The sequence below is a fragment of the Aulonocara sp. 'chitande type north' Nkhata Bay genome, linkage group LG5 (assembly GCF_057382095.1).
Source record: "Aulonocara sp. 'chitande type north' Nkhata Bay isolate Kocher_YH1m ecotype deep benthic linkage group LG5, A_spYH_male_GT1.1, whole genome shotgun sequence".
In the NCBI taxonomy this organism is placed as follows: domain Eukaryota; kingdom Metazoa; phylum Chordata; class Actinopteri; order Cichliformes; family Cichlidae; genus Aulonocara; species Aulonocara sp. 'chitande type north' Nkhata Bay.
The window spans coordinates 42,325,180-42,347,209 of NC_141348.1; the positions used below are offsets into that span (position 1 = coordinate 42,325,180).

Below are 22,030 nucleotides of genomic sequence, written 5' to 3' on the forward strand. Positions count from 1 at the left end.
ATCAACAACCACACCACATCTTTCTTCCTTATTCTGATGCTCGTTTGGACTCCAGCAGGCTGTGGTGATCATGTCTACATGTCTGAATGTTTTGAGTTGCTGCTGAGGTGAAAGGTCACTTGATGACCAGTGGAACAGTTGATTGCTGAATGCATGTAAGTCTGCCTTTACTGGACTGTACAGTTGTTGCTGATGTTCTCAGATCATTTTCTTTGTCTGTTTTCTGATGCATATGGTTTCATGAGCATCATTCTGCTTTCCTCCATGTTATAAAAAATCCTTCACATCTCATTTTTGTGTGTGAAAGGTTTTTACTCTACATGAGGCCGACATGTGTGCAGAACTCTTTCCAGAGGCAGTGAGGTTTCATGAAACAAAAACTAAACACATTGGTGACTCACTCTTTAAAGTCTGATGAAAGGTTTTTATTCATTCATCACACAGTTGGAGTGACTGACTGGTTTTGATTGGTGGAGAGTCTTTTGCGCAGGTGAGACTGTGTTATGAAAAATGCCCTGATGTTTGTGAGAACTGCATGAAGAGTGGAGAATTTCCTGCTGTGAGAATTGAGCCAAAGTGACTGAGAAAAATTTTAAAATATTGATTAGGTGTAGTGCTACCTGTTTGGCTCTTGTTATTGATGGCTCGTGGTGTGACGTTATGTGTGGCTGGCAGCCTGACAGCGTGGGAAAGTGGAAGTGGTGTGAAGCTTAGATTTAGCCAGCAGCTGGGAGCAGACAGATGTGAGACCATACATCTTCCTTATTGAACTTACTCATAAGCTTCATAATTATTTTTTTTCTTACAAAAACTTGAATTAAGACCTGATTAATCAAGTGTATCACTAAGTATTTGTAGGTAATCACATTGTGGTGGACCACCAGGTGGCTCCACTCACACACAGTGTTAGGGGAAGTGAGAGGGTTAGGTTTTGGTCCTTTGAATGTTTACTGTGATGACAATAAACATCACATGATCTGTTCTAGGTGTACCTAATGAAATAGTTGCTGATTGTGCTGAATGCGCCTTGAATGTGTGAAGCTGAATTAAAAGTTGGAGTAGAATATTGGGATCTCTCTTACATACCTCCACAACATCATACTTTCAAAATCCTTGGAAATTATATAAAATTATCTTAAATGATTTACATTTTTATTTTGAAGTAGTCAGAGGTAAGTCCTACTAATTGCTAACCTTGCCATCGTTTTTTCTTTGTTTTATGCAGATTTCATACAGATGTAGGGGGGGGGGGAAACAACCAACAAAGGTAATATAGTAACGCTTAACTATTTATTTTATTTTATTTTATTTTAGTAATCTTCAAGAGTCAAAAACTGCAGCTGGCTTTGACCATAAAGGCTGGAGATGGTCCTCTCCTCTCTTACATCAGCCTGTATCTGTTTCTATAAACAGACTCTGCTCATTAATCTTCCTCCTGTCACTGTTTCTGTACAACTGTCACTGATATTATAAAGGTGAAATCTAAAAGTCCATGACGTTGTGACGTAATACACCGGAAACTATGGCAGATATGGCGGAGTGCTTTAAGACACTAGAAACTGAAACTGTTTTTTTACTGCGTCAGTGCTGAGAGGAGAGGGGTTGCTCGGATCTTGGTTACACTGAATAGTTGCCGTATTTGATCCTCAGAGGGTTTCTGCAGACATGGAGCTTCTAGCACTTCTGTTTCTGAGCTTCTGTTTCCTGACTTTGTCCGGACGGACGTTTGCTGCTGAATCCGGTAAGAAGCTCATTGATTTAGAGTGATAATCAGTGCAGGCGCAGTCACGTTTCACAGCAGCGGATGGAGCTTTAACGATGTTCAGGCTGCTGCTGTAGCGGGTGGATGACTGCGGCATCTACACCTGTGACATCAGCGTTTAACGCATCCGGATTTTGATGTTGAAATAATGAGCAGATAAATGTGAAAATGTTCTTTTTATTTTTTACGATCAGATTATCTCATTATTTCACCCTGACTTTTTTTCAGGTGTGGCGTATTTGTTAGCAGTTTGTGTTTCCTGCAAACACACGTGTGTTTTATTTTTTCTTTACAAACGGAAACAATTGAGATTCAAATACATCAACAATGATATAAAATTATTATTATTATCCTTAATTAGTAAAATGAGGACAGAAGTCATCCATAAACACATAAGTAGGCAAGTATATAAAGTTCATTTTTCCTTGTATGTGTTACTACAGCTCCACCTGCTGCCAGTTTTAAAGGGAGTGGCACAGCCAGGCCCCAAAAGGATGGAGAGTGGCTCTACCCTGTTTCCATTTCCTGAGGTTTTAGAGTTAAAACACTGTGTGGCCCATTAACATGAGGCTGTTACTGACTCTGATGTGCAGCTTCAAACTGGCAGATTTTTGAGAGCTCAGCTGGTGAAAAGGACGCAGACTGGATGTGTTTCCAATCTTTATCAGTGAAAAATGTTTGGCCTCACAGTGTTGACACTGTTGCTGCCTGAATTTGTGTTAACCTCTGATGAGCCACCTGGTCCTGGTGAGCTGGTCGGGGGCAGGATTATGTTCACTTCTACCTCTTTATATGAATTTTTTTATGTACTTGCCACACTTAAATAGAAATATCATACGAGAAGAACTGCAAGACCAAAATGCTCATGAGACACTTGAACTGAGAGGCAACATCTACTTTCTGAAACCCTGCTTGTTTAGCATGTAGTTAAAAGCCAGTCTACACCTAACACTAGCACATGTGGTTCATTGGTGACCTGCTGGATATTAAGAGGTTGATAAATTCCTCCTTAATCATGTGAAGATCTTTGCCCCAAACCAGAAATTATTTCACAATCTTTCCACACAGCTTTGTAGTAACTTGCAGTATTTGGTGGGGCCTTAAACTTTAAAATGAAATCCTTCTGAGGAGGCTGAAAACAGCACAAATGCTGCAGTCAAATGCTAACAGCTGGTACAACATGACAACAGTATGATAACAGAGTAAATGCCTGTAGGTCGGCTGATGAGTGTGGCCAAAAACAGAAAGACAAAAATCAGAACAAAGAAAACCAAGCAGGAGCTCACAGACATGTCAGGGCTGCTGTCAGCTGTAATGTTATAGAAAACTGTTACAGTTATAAAGCTGCTGAGGATTCAGAATATTTCTAAGATTAGAAAATTAATCATGAATAAGCCGATATTTCTATTTACAGAAAAAAATTTATACAGTGTCATCACATGTTACTCAGGTGGAGCTGTGTGTTGGTAGGATGGAGGAGCATTTCATGTGGATGCAGTCATATTAGCAGAAATAAATATTCCTGTTTATTCTCTTTAATGGACCTCACCCTCTGACTTCTGTAAACAGAAATGTAATACATGCAGTAAAGATGAGCTATCATACTCATTTCCAGCTCCATGTTTTATTCTTGGACACTGCTGGAACAGTTTATCCCAGTCTGGGCCTTGGTGCAGCCTCTGAGTTAGTCCTCTCTGTAACAAGCTCTTCAGCTCCTTCAGCTTCTATTTAAATCAGTCATACAAACTGTGGCGCTACAGGTGGGACTGTGATGACAACAGGAAAATATGAAGGGTAACTAAACTAAATAAATATGAATTCTTGTTGTAGGAAAAAATAAAGAAGGGTTTTAATTGTGAATGCATTGTGATGTTTATATGTTTTTAATCTTCGTGAAAGTTACAAATCGAGTCTGAACTGTTTTTTAGTTTCTGAAATAAAAACATTGAGCTTTAAGCCAATTCTCTTCTGATTGGCTGCCCCTGCCTCATACCTGACTTTCTTCTATCCTTATCCCTGTTTAAAACATGCTTTGTCTTTCAGAGACACCTGTGGCCAGAGTGACTGTGCGAGAAGATGATGATGTTATTTTACCCTGTTCCCTCGACACCAATGAGAACATTGAGTCAATGCTGTTTGACTGGGTTAAAGAAGTCCCTCGAAAGGAGGTGTTCATGTATCGTAATCGCAATCATTACAATAATGGTCTGCCAGGTCAAGATGTGGAGTTCAAAGGTCGAGTCTCACATTATCCAGAAGAGCTGATGTACGGAAACGCCTCCATAAGACTAAAACAAACTAGGCTGGAGGACAAAGGCACCTATACCTGTATATTCCCAGAAATAAAGCCCAGAGAAAAAATCTTCCGCATTGAGCTTGTTGTTGGTGAGTGCTGTTATAAACCAGCTGATTATTTACAGATGAAACAGTCAGCATGCACATCTGGCAGGGCCTCACTCCTACAGCACATCTGCAGTGATATTTGCAATATTTAGTGAAAACAAACTGAGACCTTCCCATGTGCATGCTTCTCCTGCACCTGCGCCATATCAAAAATCTGAAGTGCCCTAAAAAAATAAAATCTCTGTGAATGCAGCTATAAACACTGCATTTATTATACTGCCAACTTAATGAGAACCTACCACTACTAACCTGTTTCTTTTTCCTTTTCAGAGCCTGTATTAACTTGTTAGAGCCTCTCACAGTCATGTGCACTTCTGCATGTCTGGAACTACCAGAATAAACTTTTTAATAATTTCTAAACCTTAAATAGCAAATAACTGCCTGTTTCAACACTGTGAAGTAAAATCTGTGATCTTTAATGTAGTCTGTTAATTTTACCTTTAGCTCTGACACAGATCATTTGTTAGAGGATTATACAGGAAATCACTGAAGCCTTTATATTTTTAAGCTTTTACTTCATATTTTAAAGACAGGTAATCGGTCATTATAAGGGCTACAAGGCTGAAATTTACAGGATACCATCTTCTTTTAATCTACAATAAATGTGCCAAGTGTCATGCTGATATTCTGAATTAACTTAAAGATATTAAAGATATTAATTCAAATTGCAAAGCAGAGAATCTATGACAAATTATTTCTTAACCCCACAAAAATCTCTTCAAAGGTAACAAATAATAAGGATTCATTCAGGTTTTTTACATTTCACGTGTTCCTAGATGCTAAACTCAACTTCAAAACGATGTCCTGAATAATTAAAACAAAGATTCACACATTTATTATACTTTAATCGGGTCTTTTTTGACAAATTAAATACTTTTCTTTGATTTGTTTTCGTTCCATCGTAACAGCGAATCCAACTACTTTATCATCCATATATGGTCAGACAGGTGATTTTCCCGGCTTCAAACTGAGAGTGGTTTCACTGCGGTGACTTTCTATTGGACGAGAGTAGCTGTCAATCAAACACCCACGTAGCTCTCGTAATGATGCTCATTTCTGATTGGCTGACTGAATTAATAGTGTCGCGAGGTCGTTATATTATGTCCGCAATCGATGCTGATTGATTAATTTTGCTCGTGGGTGTTTCCTGATATCAGAGACGTTACAATAATTATTACAAATTAGTCGTCGAAGCTTTTAATTTGCTTTTAATCTTCTTATTTTAAAAGTTTCTGTAACTCCGATAAAACTTCACAAGAGAATAAATTCTCTTTTTTCTGGATGTCTTTACTCCCGGTTGAATTTAAACGAGCGGAAGTTAATCTGTGAGTTTTGTTCGTTAAAAAGAGCTCCTATTTGTCTTTAAATGTCTATTTTTGGTCCGATTAACGACTTTCTAATGGTGATGCAACATGCTAACCTTAACGTTATTAACTTTTTACTGACGTAAATAAAGACCTAAGTGTTTTATGTCGTAAATTATTTTTTTTGACATTCGTGAATCTACTGAAAAAAGAATATCTGAGCTTTCAAACGACGTGTTTTACGACTGTATCTTTGTTTCCGTTCAACAGAAGAATATCACGTATCTTCATTTATTAATTTTACATGTAAAATTAGGTCGCATACAACCTCTGCGTTTCAAAAGGTTAAAGATCCGAAACTTTCCAGGTGAGTCCTGTTTGTGCCGATACTGATGATAACATGCTCGTTTATGTTTATGTGAACGTGTAAGTAGGAAAAGACAAACAGGCACTTGTTTTGGTGAGAACTATATAAAAGGTCTAAAGATTATCTTTATAAACAGTCCACGGTTAAAGCAAAATGTTTATGATATTGTTTTTATCCGCACATAAAAAAATTTATGCTACAATGTTGGTGTGCTAGACATATGGGGATTATAATTTTTTAATTGTCTTTTAAGACACTTGTTCTAGTTTTATTTTGCTGTTGTTGCTGTTGTCGTTTTTCATTTGTCTTTAGAAGCCAAATGAAAGGTTTAAAAGGTTTGTGTAACAACAGCAAAGATCCTTCTGTCCTTAGCAGGTTTTAAAATTAGGTAAATACAACCTGAGATGAATAACAATCTAAGCAACATATTCAACTGTCCATTTTTTTTTTTTTTTTTTTACTTGAGCCAAAATGCAGCAGCAGCATGTGAAAAACTAAGCATACAGCATGATTCAGCAGCTTGTAGAACCACCTTCAGCAGAAATAACTTGAAGTAATCATTTTTTTTTTGTCTGACTTTATCAGGCTGTCACATCATTGGATGAATTTTAGCCCACTTTTCTTTACAGAATTGCTTCATTTCATTGAGGTTTGTGGGCATTTATTTATGCACAGCACTCTTAAGGTCCCACATTAACCAGCACGATTCTTTTGTTTTCCAGCCATTATGTTATAAATTTGCTGCTGTGTTTGGGATGCTTGCATTATAATTACAGCTTTTTTGTATGATTGTCCCAGTTAAGTGTTTCAGATCAAACAAATGAAGATATTAGACAAAGATAACATAAGTAAACACAAAGTCCAGTTTCTAAATCAAGGTGCTCATTATTAAGGGAAATCTTTTCCTCCTTGGCATTGTGTTTACACACATCTGAGTGCTCCAGAGAAGACCCAACAAAATCTGTGCTTTAATTGAGGTGTGCAGACTCAGTCACGGGGTGAGCTTGGTTCTGCTAGAGGTTTGTCTTTGTTAAATGGGAGTTTTTCTTTCCCACTGTGGTCAAGTGCTTGCTCATAGAGGGTTGTCTAATTATTAGGGGTTTCTCTGCATTATTGTAGCATCTCTAGCTTAGCGCCTTAGGTGACTGACTATACTTAATATTTTCACATACTGTTTTCTGGATTTTGGTTTAGTTTTTGTTAAATAAATAATAACATGCCGTAACATGTCATGTATTATTGTTAATATGAGGATGTATTTAAATAATTGATTGTGGCTATGTAAACTAGTTGTTTGTTGTCTATGATGTGTTCACAGGTGCAGCTCCAGAGCCTTATGTCACAATACTTAAAGAAAAGGGGCTGCTGCAGTGTAAGGTTCCAGGTGCTTCTCCTAAACCCACAGTTGAGTGGAGGGACAGTGACAACAAAACACTTCCTACTAAGACTGTGCAGGATGAAGAACAACAAGGTCGCTTCCACGTCATGGTCCAGACTACTGTAACTGAGCCTGGCTGTTATCACTGTGTAGCCACACAGATGGAAAAGTGGCATCGGATTTCTTCAGAGATCTGTGTGCATGATGGTGAGTGGGATATAATTCTTCAAAGAAGTTTGAAGATCAAAGTATGAATATGTGCTTAGATTGAACACTAAGAATGTGGTCTGGTTTGTTTATGAACTCTCACATGATGCCCCAAGCTCACATCAATATCTTGATGTCTTTTTAAACCTGAGCATGCTCACAGGCTCTTGAAATAACACTCCTCATGGTAAATCTTACTCTGCTTTATTTTTAATTTTATAACGTTAATAAATATATATATATATATATAAAAAAAAAAAAAAAACACCCAGCACGCCCCTGCGGGCGGTTTATCCTTCAAGCTCGGGTCCTCTACCAGAGGCCTGGGAGCTTGAGGGTCCTGCGCAGTATCTTAGCTGTTCCCAGGACTGCGCTCTTCTGGACAGAGATCTCCGATGTTATTCCCGGGATCTGCTGGAGCCACTCGCCTAGCTTGGGAGTCACCGCACCTAGTGCTCCGATTACCACGGGGACCACCGTTACCTTCACCCTCCACATCCTCTCGAGCTCTTCTCTGAGCCCTTGGTATTTCTCCAGCTTCTCGTGTTCCTTCTTCCTGATATTGCTGTCATTCGGAACCGCTACATCGATCACTACGGCCGTCTTCTTCTGTTTGTCTACCACCACTATGTCCGGTTGGTTAGCCACCACCATTTTGTCCGTCTGTATCTGGAAGTCCCACAGGATCTTAGCTCGGTCATTCTCCACCACCCTTGGGGGCATCTCCCATTTTGACCTCGGGACTTCCAGGTTATACTCGGCACAGATGTTCCTGTACACTATGCCGGCCACTTGGTTATGGCGTTCCATGTATGCCTTGCCTGCTAGCATCTTGCACCCTGCTGTTATGTGCTGGATTGTCTCTGGGGCATCTTTACACAGCCTGCACCTGGGGTCTTGCCTGGTGTGATAGACCCCAGCCTCTATGGATCTTGTGCTCAGAGCTTGTTCTTGTGCTGCCATGATTAGTGCCTCTGTGCTGTCTTTCAGTCCAGCTTTGTCCAGCCACTGGTAGGATTTCTGGATATCAGCCACCTCCTCTATCTGCCGGTGGTACATACCGTGCAGGGGCCTGTCCTTCCATGATGGTTCCTCGTCTCCCTCCTCTTTCTTGGGTTTCTGCTGCCTGAGGTATTCACTGAGCACTCGGTCAGTTGGGGCCATCTTCCCAATGTATTCTTGGATGTTCGTTGTCTCATCCTGGACTGTGGTGCTGACACTCACCAGTCCCCGGCCCCCTTCCTTCCGCTTAGCGTACAGCCTCAGGGTGCTGGACTTGGGGTGAAACCCTCCATGCATGGTAAGGAGCTTTCTTGTCTTTATGTCAGTGGCTTCTATCTCCTCCTTTGGCCAGCCTATTACCCCAGCAGGGTACCTGATCACGGGTAGGGCATACGTGTTGATGGCCCGGATCTTGTTCTTACCATTCAGCTGACTCCTCAGGACTTGCCTGACCCTCTGCAGGTACTTGGTGGTTGCAGCTTTTCTAGCGGCCTCTTCATGGTTCCCATTCGCCTGCGGGATCCCCAGGTACTTGTAACTGTCCTCTATGTCTGCAATGTTGCCTTCTGGTAGTTCAATCCCCTCAGTTCTGACTACCTTCCCTCTCTTTGTTACCATCCGGCTACACTTCTCCAGTCCGAACGACATTCCAATGTCATTGCTGTATAGCCTGGTAGTGTTCTGCATAGGCCTGAACCCCCTCAGTGAGATCATTAATATATATATATATATATATATATATATATACACACACACACACACACACACACACACACACACACACACACACACACACACACACACACCTTAAAGGATGCATATGCTCAAAAAGGATCCCATCCCTCAGTGTAATTCAAATTTCTAATAACTGTTGGTGCTTTTCTTTACCCTAAAACACGTTGTTACTCACATCTGTGCCCACAATAGCTAAACAAAAAGAAATGTGATTAATTGCCATTGCTCTTATATAATCTATGTTGTGTTCACAGGTGCAGCTCCAGAGCCTTCTGTCACAAATCTTGATGAAACAAATGACTGGGCGCTGCTTCAGTGTGATGTTAAGGGTGCTTACCCCAAACCTACGGTGGAGTGGTGGGACAGTAACAATCAAATCATTCCTTCTGAGGAGCCGCAGGTCTCTAAAAAAGGAGAGCGCTTTTACGTCATCCTCAAAACTACTGTGAAAAAGACTGGCCGCTATCGCTGTGCTGCCACACAGAAGGACATCCACCATCAGATATATAAGGAAATCAATGTACATTTAAATGGTGAGTGGCATTTTAATCATCAAACCATTAAAATAATCATTGATTTAGAAAAATGGGAATAAGTGCTCAGATTTTTTTGTCTGCACAGAAACAAAAGGTTAAATAGTTAAATCATAACTATGTGAGGTCCAATGTCTAGAAAATGTTTCTCAGGTGAAAAAAGAAGGGGTGTGTGATAAAACACTGCAGCAGACAGATTCACTGGAACTGAACCACGAAGTAACTTTAGTCTGAATTCAACTCATAAATAATTTTGTTTGTATATAAGACTTCATACGTATCACTGTAGTGGCGATTCCATATGTTTGTCCAACTAAACATCCAACAATTTAAACTCAACGCTGCACTGCGGTGATAGTTTGTATGTGTAACCGCTAAGACTGGTGGATCTAAATCTTTACCACAAAGTCAACATACAAGAAGAAGGGGAGTGAGTGGGTCAGCGCTCAGGGCACAGAGATAAAGTCGGCCTTAAACACACCATTTATTTCTATGGAAAAAGACAATAAAAAGAACGTTCTCAATACGCTACAAACCCTGCCGGCAGAAATAAATATACACTATCCAAAAAATACTACAATGTTTCCCATATGCTAAAATTCCCCCCACAGTCCCGTAATCCCACAGTCCAGCCACGCTCGGGCAAATGTTTCTTATCTGAAAGAACCAGGAGAGGAATTCCTCTTCCGGGATGGAAATCACGCCAGCCAGAAGACCAAGGAGGGGGCTCCTGTCGCAGACCTGTCTCCTCCTGACGACGCGTCACCGCACAGTCCCGCCCCACTCCACACCTGAACACGGCCTCCCTCGTAGCACCGCCAGATGCAGGCAGAGGCGCACATCCCTGCCCTGCTGTGGATTTCACGCGCCGCCTCCCACTGTCGCTATTCCTGCCGTTGATACTGGATCGCCGTGTTCCCTTGGCCTCTCTGTCGCCGAATGACTCGTGGCACACCACAGTCAGGCAGCAGGTCCTTCGTTACTTATGCTGGCTTGCACACATTTCTTTTCCTCCTGCTCATTTTTCGTGCGTCTCATCCCCCTGTCTCTGCACTCACCATCCCCTTTAACAGGTCAGTCAGCCACCTCGGGGAACGCCCCCACCTCCACGGGTGCCTACTATACAAATTTCGAATAATAAAAATAAAGAATAAATAGCTCCAACACTCCGGCCCCTAATTGTGCATACAATCACAATTACTTTAAAGTTCTTAAAAAAAGGAGCTATTCCCTTTTTCCCATATCCTTAATCTTCTTTGATGATGTGACTTTTTCCTGTAGCAAAAGAAGTTTTGCCACTGGCCTTTCCAAAACACTGGTCTTTGTTTGTCGTCTCACACAACGCACCAAGCCTTTTGTATCCCGGTTTACACTTAAGACTTTTGCTATCATCCATGATCCTCTTGGAGCGGTAGCATCTGCAATCAAGACAATATCTCCAGGTATAAGACATCTTTTAGTCCTCGTCTATTTTTGTCTTTCTTGCATCAGAGGTAGGTACTGAGAAAGCCATCTCTTCCAGAACAGTTCTGCCATGTACTCTACCTGTTTCCACCTTTTCCTGACATGAAGTTCACTTGAATCAAACAGTCCTGGTGGTAAAACTGGTTTGTTTTTCAGCAACAACAAATGATTGGGTGTCAGTGCTTCAAGATCATTTGAGTCATCAGAAACTTTGCTAAATTGTGTGTTGTTCAATATAGCTTCAACTTCACAGAAAATTGTTTGGAGTCTTTCATCATCTAAAACGTGTTTCTATGAGAACTGAGACTAAAGTATTCCTGGTGGAACGAATGAGATTCTCCCAAACATCCCCTTGGTGAGAGGCTGCTGGGACGGTAAAGTTGCATTTGATGCCATCTTTTTAAGGAGACTTTGTCCTCTTTTAACTCTTATAGGCCCAAAGTAGTCCACTCCAACATTTGTGAATGGAGCTGCGTCTGGCAGGACTCTTTCTTTGAGCAGATATGCCATCTTTTGTTCAACAACCTTTGTTTCTTCACAGGATACATGTGCTCTTCCTGCATATCCCAACATTTGATGGATATGTCGTGAAATCAATGTTGACACATGCATATCCTTTGCCAAAATTGCAGGATGCTTTGCTTCCACGGGTATGGCTGCTTAATTAAATCGGCCACCCACTCTAAGGATTTCTGCATTCAATACTGGGTCGACCTTGTAGAGAGAACTTCCCTTCAAGACTGCTTTGAGGCCACTGTTGATTAAAGTAATTTCGGTTTTAAATTTCTGTTGTTGTGCATACTGAATAATAGCTTATTCTACCTTTGCCAAATCTTCCGGAGTCAAATATTCTTTCTTCAGAGTGGTCTTAAATTGATCCATTCTTGTTCCCATTTCTTTCTTTTTTTATTTTCCCAATCATTCTTATTCAGATCTGCAGCAACAAACTTTTTCCCCTTTCGTCCAAGCAACACCAAGGTCTCTTTCAGCTTTAAAGACCAGGCTACCAAATTTTTAAGTTTTGTCCAAGATGAGTAAGTATAATTTTAATTATATAGCACCTTTCTAGACAAAAGATCACAAAGTGCTTCACACAGAGATAACAAGGTATAAAACCAGACAAAAAGTAAATGGAATGCAGTTTTAAAAAGATGTGTCTTAAGTAGTTTTTTTAAAAGAGTCCACATATCTTAAGCTTAGAGGGAGAGATTTCCACAGTCTGGGGGCCACAGTGGCAAAAGCTCTGTCTCCCTTAGTTCTCAGCCTTGTATATTCAGTTCATAATCTTCATGTGTTCAGAGGCAATTTTACTTTCATTTCCAAAATGATCTTCAGCAAGATGTTTAGCCCTGCTCAGGAGGTAAATACTGACAACTATGCACCAAGTCTTTAGGCTGCCCCCTAATGAACTACTCTAAAAAGTGCAAACAGTTGATCCAGTTATCAGTTTTAGCTTCTGCTCCGTTTTCAAAGGCATTCATAAATAATCTATACTATAAAGGGTCTTCATCAAACACAAGGATGTTTCTGGCTGGGAGGACAGAAGATAAGTTTTGTTTTTACATGTTGTTAACAATCTCATTCTAACAGTTCTCAAAGTAGGAGATTGACGCTGTGTTGCTTGAGCTGAATCATCAATCTTTACCAAGATCACTGTTATAAATGTTAGAGTTGATACTTTTTGAGTTTTGTCATTTGTGCTAAGATATATATAACCATTGCTTGTATGTGTTTTGATAAAATGTTTCTCCTTATTAGGTTGTAAGCCTGTGTGCATACATGAGATGGAGGAAACAGTCTTGTCGCTATAATTTTCCGTTACACATTTAGAAACCACAAGGTTCTGTTCTTCTAAGGTGCTCACTTCTGCTTTTTACATGCCTTGTACACATGTTAGTTCATTGTATGTAGTATGCTTTGAGGTAGGAGCCAAGGCTGCCAAAGATGGCCAAACCTACCAAGACGGCCTTGTCTTGGTAGGTTTACAGTTGTGCCATACTCCTTCCATTTCTGAATGATGGCTTGAACACTGCTCCGTTGATGTTCAAGGCTTGGGAAATCTTTTTGTAGCCTAAGCCTGCTTTAAATTTCTCAATAACTTCATCTCTGACCTGTCTGGTGTGTTCTTTGTACTTCATGGTGTTGTTGCTCCCAATATTCTCTTAGACAACCTCTGAGGCCGTCGCAGAGCAGCTGTATTTGTACTGACATTAGATTACACACAGGTGCACTCTATTTAGTCATTAGCACTCATCAGGCAACGTCTATGTGCAACTGACTGCACTCAGACCAAAGGGGCTGAATAATTACGCACACCCCACTTTGCAGTTATTTATTTGTAAAAAATGTTTGGAGTCATGTATGATTTTTGTTCCACTTCTCACGTGTACACCACTTTGTGTTGGTCTTTCACGTGAAATTCCAATAAAACTGATTCATGTTTGTGGCTGTAATGTGACAAAATGTGGAAAAGTTCAAGGGGGCCGAATACTTTTGCAAGCCACTGTAAGAAAAATCACTTCCCTACTTCCCGACCTAAGTCCAGACTCAAAACTCACCTGTTCACAATAGACTATTCCACATAAACTTTTCCATCCTGATACTTTAATTAATTTTATTTATTTGCTCTACGTTTTTTTCTTATTATTTTGTAAATTGTTATGTTTGTTGTTGTTATTGCTTGTGTACAGTGTTCTTGAGTGTTTTGAAAGGCGCTTACTTAAATAAAATGTATTATTATTATTATTCAATACATCATCTTAATGCTCAGTTTGTTGGACTGAATGCAATATATATATGCCAGATGATTAAATATAAAATGACTAGTAACAACAAAAGATTAAGATTATTAAGAAGAGAATAACTAAGTCAAAGTTATTGTTCCTACATAACAAATAAATTGTATCAGTCTAAAATTCTCCAGTGCAGAGATACATTTTTTGGCAGTGAGGCGGACTGTCATTACGCTGACAGATTCATATTCCTTCTTTTCTCCAATCATCAGTCTGAAGGGATTCATTTTACTGATGTGTGTAGCTAAGAAAAGTATCAACTATTGTACTGTAGGGATTGACACTGTTGAATAACTAGAGTCTATCAGAGCCTCAGCTCAGAGTGGAGGAAACCTCAATTACAGAGGGAGTAACACATGATTTCAGATGTGAGGCTCAGCAGGAGGAAAGCAGGTGTCTGATCAGCAGCACAGATTCAAACAGCCTTCATGGAGGAGGAAGGTCCAACAACATCATCATCCTCACAGCTCGGAGAAGAACCAGAACCAGCCTGTTAGATGTGGAGACAAGCAGGAGGAAACAGGAAGTTAGATCAATGCTGACATCACTGAGCTCGCTGTTTAAACCTGCTGGCTGTTCCTGACATGCAGTCAATGTCTGACTTACATCAGTGTGTTCTCTTCAATTTCAGAATCCAACACTGGAGTGATTATAGCTGTTGTTGTTGCTGTTGGTGTTGCTGTTGTTCTTGTTGGAGCTGGGATTCTTTTCTTGTATTCAAGACGAAATCAAACACGACGTAAGTTTAATGCATTTATGAACATTATAACCACACAAAAATAGGACAATGTTCACAATCTTGTTGATCAAGTCAAAGTCAAAGTCAAAAAAAACTTTATTTATCCCCAAGGGACAATTAAGATAGGTGATACTTTGCCGACTATACATACAATACACAAACATCACATTGGGGAGACAGGTCAGGCTAGGTAGCACTGGCCGGTCGACCACACGAGCAGCGACCCGAACCGAAACCATAGAAAATGCACAACATGAGGAAAGAAGAGGAGAAAAAAAAGAACTCCCCCCCCCCCCCCCAGACTGAGCTCCAACAGGGAGATCAGTTTGAGAACAGAAAAAAAAACACCTCAGCACATGAATCATCACATCTCACAACATAGAAGACATAAGCTTCGAAGGCGTTTGGAGGGGATGGGGGGGAGTGGGGGTTATTTTAATATCTGAAGAAAACACAATCCCATGCAAGCAAGGGAACAAAAAAACTAAGTGGTAATTTTAATTTTTAAGGCTGCTGATTGGTTCACAGTGTGAGCTTGTGAGGAAAGAGTGGAAGAACACACTGTAGAGGCTAGTGAAGATGATTAAACAGCAAAATTCATTTATAAAGACAGTTTGGATTTTATGTAATCATGACACAATTGGGTAAATTTCCCCACTGTAGTTATGTTGCCATAGCAACAAGTGTCACCTCAAAGATACTAGAGTGTCATTGTGCACTCTACTACATTTCTGCTCAGTTATTAACCATTTTTAACAGTTTTGTTTTCCTATTTGCAGAAGCACAACAAGAAATCCTCTAAACCCTCAGGAACAGAAACTCAACAGTGATCAAAGTGAACCCATGTGATGTACGGTGTGTGAAGATTGTGAGTTTGTTTTATGAGAACCAAGTTTTGGAGCAGAACAGCAGGACATGTTGGATTATTTTTGGTATTTTAAGCTGTTTGAAAGTTCAGAACAGATTTGAATCCTGCGGTTTAGCTAATGGTTAAAGTCAGGATGGAGGGATGTCGTTTCTGCTGCATTTGTGCAAAAGAAATGGTTCGTGTTCAGTCACCACAGTCATTTTTCATCATAATTACTCCTCATATATCTATATGAAAATAAAAGTAGAAATATTTATCCCACAGTGCTCAATACATGATTAAAAAAAACTTTCAAATACAATCTAAGAGCCACACTTGAACCATCTAACAGCATCTTTTCAACATGGCACCTGGCATTTGGGGAATTTCCTCAAACATTCAGGGTTTTTTTTTTCTATTTGAATGTAAACAAATGCAGCACCATCAACATGTTTCTTCATTCCACACAATCATGTATTTTTGCTTGTTTGTTGTGTGCACTGTCATCCTGTTATCTGAAACATTTTTAATATTGAAAATTGTAGAGTTCACTCGCCTGTGCTTTCCTCTTCTGCAGCAGTTTAAAAGGATGGAGTGGAGAAATGTCTCCACCTGCTGTTTTTGTTGAACATATACAAACAAAGAGCTACTCATACAGATTTGTAAATCATCCAGCTTTTCTTTTCCACTTACCCTCATCATGGTCATGGCTGCAGCCAGGTTTTGGTTTTTTTTGTTTTGTTTTGTTTTTTTGGGGGGGGGGGCACGGCACTGTAGCATACGAAATTACTTTTTGAAAACCCAAGAAAAATGCCCAAGACATTTATTTTCCCACGTGGATGATTATGGCTTTTGCTTTACTGGTCTACTCGATTGTGATAGTTTATTCTTTATTATCGTACAATCTACTGTACAATATAAAGCGCAGTGAGGCGACTATTGTTCTGATTTGGCACTATATAAATAAAACTGAATTGAATTTTTTTTTTTTTTTAACTTTTAAGTTGTTACACTCATAATGGACAGGGCCAGGAGAAGAGAGACAGAGAAAAAAGACATTAAAACTCTAATCATCTGCCGGAAAGAAAAAAAAAAAAGCAAAAAGAGAGCAACACGGTAGGGAAACCACAGCAACAACTGACATAAGAAATATTAAATTGTACTGAGCAGCACACTAGACTGACAATGCATGACATGTTTAGAAGCACCAACCAAACAAGATGGTGTGTCTGTGAAAATTTTTTGTACACCTGTGTGTGTGAGCACACTTATATTTATGAGGTTTCTCCATATAAGTAATAATAATAATAATAATACATTTTATTTAAATAGCGCCTTTCAAAGCACCCAAGGACACTGTACAACAGATAAAAACTGGAAATATACACAATGATAAGAATAGAAGATAAAAGTTAAAACATACAGAAATTTAAGAATAGGCAATTTTAAACAAATGAGTTTTAAGGGTGGACTTAAAAAGAGAGAATGAGCTAATATTTCTGAGGTCCGGGGGTAGGGAATTCCAAAGTCGAGGGGCAGAGCAACTAAAGGCCCTCCCTCCCATTGTGATCAGACGAGCAGAGGGAACAGAGAGAGAAAGAGAAGATGAAGATCTGAGGCAGTGGGATGGGAGCTTCATCTGTAATAAGTCAGAGAGGTACGGTGGAGAGAGAGAATGAATAGCCTTGAATGTATACAGAATTATTTTAAAATGGATGCGAAATTTGACCGGGAGCCAGTGAAGTTGCTTCAGGATTGGGGAGATGTGGTGGGTAGAAGAAGTCCTAGTAATAATACGGGCAGCAGAGTTCTGGACACGTTGGAGCTTGTTGACAGATTTTTGTGTGAGGCCAAATAATAATGAGTTGCAGTAGTCAATTCTAGAGATAACAAGATTATGGATGAGAATGGCAGTGGCGTGAGGTGTGAGGAAGGGGCGGAGGCGATTAATGTTACGGAGTTGGAAATATGCTGCACGTGTAATATTATTGATATGCGAGTTAAAGGATAATGTGCTATCGAGAATGACACCCAAGTGTCTAATAGTGGGTGTAAGGAGCCATAGCCCTGCCACCCAGGACATCAAGCAGACATGGAGGAGATCCGGGCCCCACGCATCTAGAGGCTCCCAAGAGCACAAGAGCCCAAGGTGGACCACCACAGGGTCAGTTGCACCACCCACCCAGAAAAGAGCTAAGGAGAGGCCCGTATAGGGTTCACCCAGCAGCCACGATCCAGAAGTGTCAGGGGGCCGCAGTGACAAGCCCACAGGCTCCGCCAGCAGCTAGCTATTCCAGAGTAGGCCAAGCCGGGACCGACACACCCGAGATTCAAGCGCCCTCCACACAGCGGAAGGAGCCCAACCGAGCCAATAGATAAACAGGCACACACAGATACAAACATATATGGCAGACAGTTGGTGTCGTAAACCACTGCCTCTGTTCAAAGATGGTCGCTCACAGTGGACATAAACCAACTGTTTGCTATCTATAATCCAGGTTTGAGATCCTTCCCAGACGCCTTAACGCCCACTCACATCCTGGGCCATCTGACCTCAGGAAATCACATGATAGGGTTTCTCAGATGAGAGGTGAAACGTCTTCAAGCAACTTAAAGAAGTCCAGATGCTTTTCTTTGCAAGCTCCTTAGACTACGATGACCTGGATGACTGAGAACCTTCACAGACATACACCTTGGCTGGTTTTGTGGAGAACATCTGGTTCATTCTCCTGGCTTCTATCTCACTGGTATACCTCTTCTGATTCAATATCACAAACATCAGTTAAGCAGTTTCTATCTGAATAGGGTCATGGTTAAAAAAAAGACCTAAAGAGCACAGCGAGCTAATTTTGTTATATTCAATTCAGTTTTATTTATATAGCAAAAAAAATCACAACACAGGTTGCCTCAAGGTGCTTTGCATTGCGACGTGTAGACCCTACAATAATATAGAAAAAAAAAACAAAAAAAAAACAGAAAACCCTGACAATCAAATAACCTATTTTGAGCAAGTGTTCTAGGAACAGTGGAAAGGAAAAGCTCACTTCTAAAAGAAAAAAACTCCAGCAGAACCAGGCTCAGAATGGCAGAAAGTACAAAGACACACTGTGGAAGAGAACCATACATTAATAATAACTAATGATTAAATGTACAGAGGTGTATAAACACATATTAAATGGGGGAAAAAAGTGAGCGAAGATAAAACACTCAGTGCATCATGGGAATCTCTCAGCAGCCTAGACTTACTGCAACGTAACTAAGGGAGGATTCAGGGTCACCTGATCCAACACTAACTTTATGCTTTATCAAAAAGGAAAGTGTGACAAAAGGGCTCAGAGCACACAGTGTTGTAAGTCAGTGAGGTTTTTATTTACAGTGTTGGTTGCACTTTTCAGTTGGGGCTGCCCTGCATCACACACAGCTCTCTCCTCAGGTCCCGCTGTCCAACTCAAACAGGGGACGCATACTCTGATGGAGATCAACTGTGTTCATCAGCCTACCCTGACAGTGAATTAGAAAAAGTGCTCAGTTCTGGAAATAAAATATTCTGTCACCAAACTAATGATATAATGATTATCTTAATTATAAGCCATGCTTATTTAACTGAATTATTATAAACAGTTTTTTTAAATACTCTCAGCTGCCAATTTATTAAGTTCATGTAGCTACAATGAATGCAATCCAAATAAAATGTTTTAATTTTACATTATGTAGGCGTCTGTATAATATAGGAATATTTCTGTTTTTTTTCCTGAGTGTCCTGATGTTTTGAATAATTTTTATTTAGTTAGTGATTTTCTTTTTAACAGCGGCGCTTAGTGACTTAATGAAAAGTTGAAATGGATAGTGATCATGATCATTCCCCCCACCAATAAGTGTCTTCTGCTCTGCTGCTGATCTTGATTGGTTTTTTGGACAGTCGACTGTTTCAAGGTGCAGCACTAAAAATCAAATCAATTGACATTTTCATGCCCATTGGGGGTAAAAAATAATTAAGCTGAAGGAGGGACATGTAGACGAGAGGGAGGGGTGGATTGGGGGAATCCCTGTCATGGTCCTGAATCAAAATCCATATGGAAATTATGTGGGTTACAGTTTCTCCAGTACAGTAACATTAACAAAAACAGACTAAACTATTTAACAATACAATATGTTAAGATATAAGGAATAGAACAATATATACAAATCACCAAATAATAAATATCCAGGGTTGACAGATGTGATTATAAATAAATATCAATAAAATTGACAGCAACATTACTGAACAAAAAAAGAGCAAAAAGGGAGTAACTATTGCAGTGTTTACAGTTTATTAGATGGAGGAGTTTTACAGGGAGATGGCCACAGGTGGGAATGATTCCCTGTGTCATTCAGTGGTGCTTTTTGGTAATCTCAGTCTCTCACTGAAGTCTAGGGACCCAGTGTTTATGTTTTTGATTATTAATAGCCCACAGTGGGCTGTGGCCACCAGGCCAGCTAGGCAAGGGTGGACAAGCCCCGGGGCAGAGACCCGAGATCCAAGGGCCAGGCCCCCGCCAAGCACCTCACCTGTTAAAAATAACTTATTCCACATAACATTTCCACTCTGCTAATCTCTAATGTGTTCCTTTCATTATGTTTCTCATTATTGTGTATATTCTCTGCTACAGTCAGGAGAACCACATAGCTCCTGGGTCACAGGAGTACTGATGGGACTATTCCCATATTTAACATGTTTCTTTAAGGGGTTGACATGATGTACTGGACTCTTTCTTCCTGTTGGGTGTCTTAATTGTGTAATATGTGCCATTGAGTTGGCATGGATTACATGTCAACTCAAGCTCAATACCAGACCAAGCCTGGAACTAACTACAGAGCAAAACATTCTCTCCTAGATGAAAATGGCAAGTTTTCCCATCATTTTTCCTTTCCGTGCATCAAACTATGTGCCATGTTCAAGTGGTGCCATCGTCAATGTCTTCAATGTTAGACTCCCAAAAGGAGCTCACATAGGCTATGTTCACACTGCAGGCAAAAGCGCATCAAATCCAACTTTTTTGACCCTATGCGACCCATTTCCGATCTTGGGTCAATAATCTATCAGAATAGGAAAAACAAGCAGTGTAAATTACTTATTTTATGCAGGTTTAATGTCACATCTGTTCTGCGGAGCTTTCTTACACAAACAAAAGCACCTCCTCAATGTTTAGGCATTACAGAGCCAAACATGAAAATGAGGAGACAAACACACCGAGAATAACACAGGTCGGCCTATATAGACATTGAGCAGCATTATCATCATTTTTTTAATAATATGTATTATATTATTTTGAAATCAAGCATCTAAGAAGAATGTTCTGGACCAGCAGTCCTGAATTTTATTATAAAGGACTGCCAACCCCTTAGTATTGTAGAGAGTGAGGGGTTCAGGGAGCTGGTTCAGGTCCTTGATCCATCATACGTTTTGCCAACCAGAACGGTTTGTATAGACAATCTTTCATCAGGTAGCTGATGTTAAGTCCTGTGTACTGATTTAATTTTGTTTCATCTTCAGACCATCAAGGTATTGATAGCCAAAAAATATGCGGAGGAACTCGAACGAGTGAAAATGGAGTGTTCTGCAGTAATTGCCCCCACAACATCTGGGCCACAGCCTGGACCTTCATCAGAGCAGTCACCTGTTCCAGGTAACTTCAGTATTATCAACTTATTCGTACATTTATTTTGATGCTAATGTGTACTAATTTGGAGTAGATGACAAAAACTAAAACGGCCATGCATTTTTTATTATTTCAGAAAACCTGTGGCATTGGCTCGATGAAGAAGTTGGGAGACAAACCAACAATGCAACAGCAGACTCCATCATTGAGGTCCAGCGCTACTTGGTGGAGAGAAACATTCCACGATCAGAGGATCCTTTAACGTACTGATGTAATAGGAAGACATCTTATCCGAACCGTTTCCACCTGGCATTACAGTTTTTGTGTACCCCAGCTCCATCTGAGCCTTTGAGTTTTCCAAAGCTGGCGAAATGGTGTCAAAAAAAAAAAAAAACGCAATGGACTGAATGCAAAAACATTGGATAAAGTTATTTTTCTGATTAAAAATTTATAATAAACTCTGAGTCAAATACATTTAAATGGGTAATGTTACATTCACAATACCTTCATTTTAATTTTCACTTAATGTCATTCACAATATATTTTAAAGATGTCTACAATATTTGCAATGTAAAAAATATAAAATGATTCCATGGAAAGTACAATACCTCACAGTGTATACAAGTATGACTAGGTCATTGAATCAGTGCCTGTTGTGAGTCTCAAGTAAGTTGCCTGCAATGATACTTAAAGTCCAGCAGGTGACAGTATGGAGCAAAACAGCAACACTGTGTCGACTCAGTATCGATACAGTTTGGGGAATGTGCTGAAACGCTTCACGAGGCCTCATCTACCCATCACTAACAAAAGCCTACAACAGGAACATGGACCTGACATGAGGAAACTTGATACAACTTC

The 22,030-nt window shown here is 40.0% G+C and overlaps 1 protein-coding gene across 3 annotated transcripts; it reads left to right on the forward strand.

Annotated features, from left to right (window-relative positions):
• The first annotated feature begins 1,304 nt into the window (after nucleotides 1–1,304).
• LOC147331405 (butyrophilin-like protein 1) lies at nucleotides 1,305–15,970 on the forward strand. 3 transcript variants are annotated; one of them, XM_086293693.1, is made up of 6 exons: nucleotides 1,305–1,741; nucleotides 3,806–4,147; nucleotides 7,155–7,421; nucleotides 9,413–9,691; nucleotides 14,579–14,686; nucleotides 15,466–15,970. In XM_086293693.1, exons 1-6 carry the CDS (start codon nucleotides 1,666–1,668, stop codon nucleotides 15,486–15,488), a joined length of 1,095 nt encoding a protein of 364 aa, XP_086149819.1. In that variant the 5' UTR covers nucleotides 1,305–1,665; the 3' UTR covers nucleotides 15,489–15,970. The 3 variants fall into 3 exon arrangements, with proteins under 3 accessions (XP_086149819.1, XP_086149818.1, XP_086149820.1); XM_086293692.1 differs by lacking the exon at nucleotides 15,466–15,970 and having other exon boundaries at nucleotides 14,579–14,854; XM_086293694.1 differs by lacking the exons at nucleotides 14,579–14,686; nucleotides 15,466–15,970 and adding an exon at nucleotides 10,303–10,584.
• Nucleotides 15,971–22,030: the final 6,060 nt, after the last annotated feature.

Bases quoted from the DNA above. Each gene is read 5' to 3' on its own strand.
- LOC147331405 (XM_086293692.1), top strand. From the start codon at position 1,666: ATGGAGCTTCTAGCACTTCTGTTTCTGAGCTTCTGTTTCCTGACTTTG. The intron at 1,742-3,805 runs GTAAGAAGCTCA...TTTGTCTTTCAG, and splicing joins GACGTTTGCTGCTGAATCCG to AGACACCTGTGGCCAGAGTG. The intron at 7,422-9,412 runs GTGAGTGGGATA...TTGTGTTCACAG, and splicing joins AGAGATCTGTGTGCATGATG to GTGCAGCTCCAGAGCCTTCT.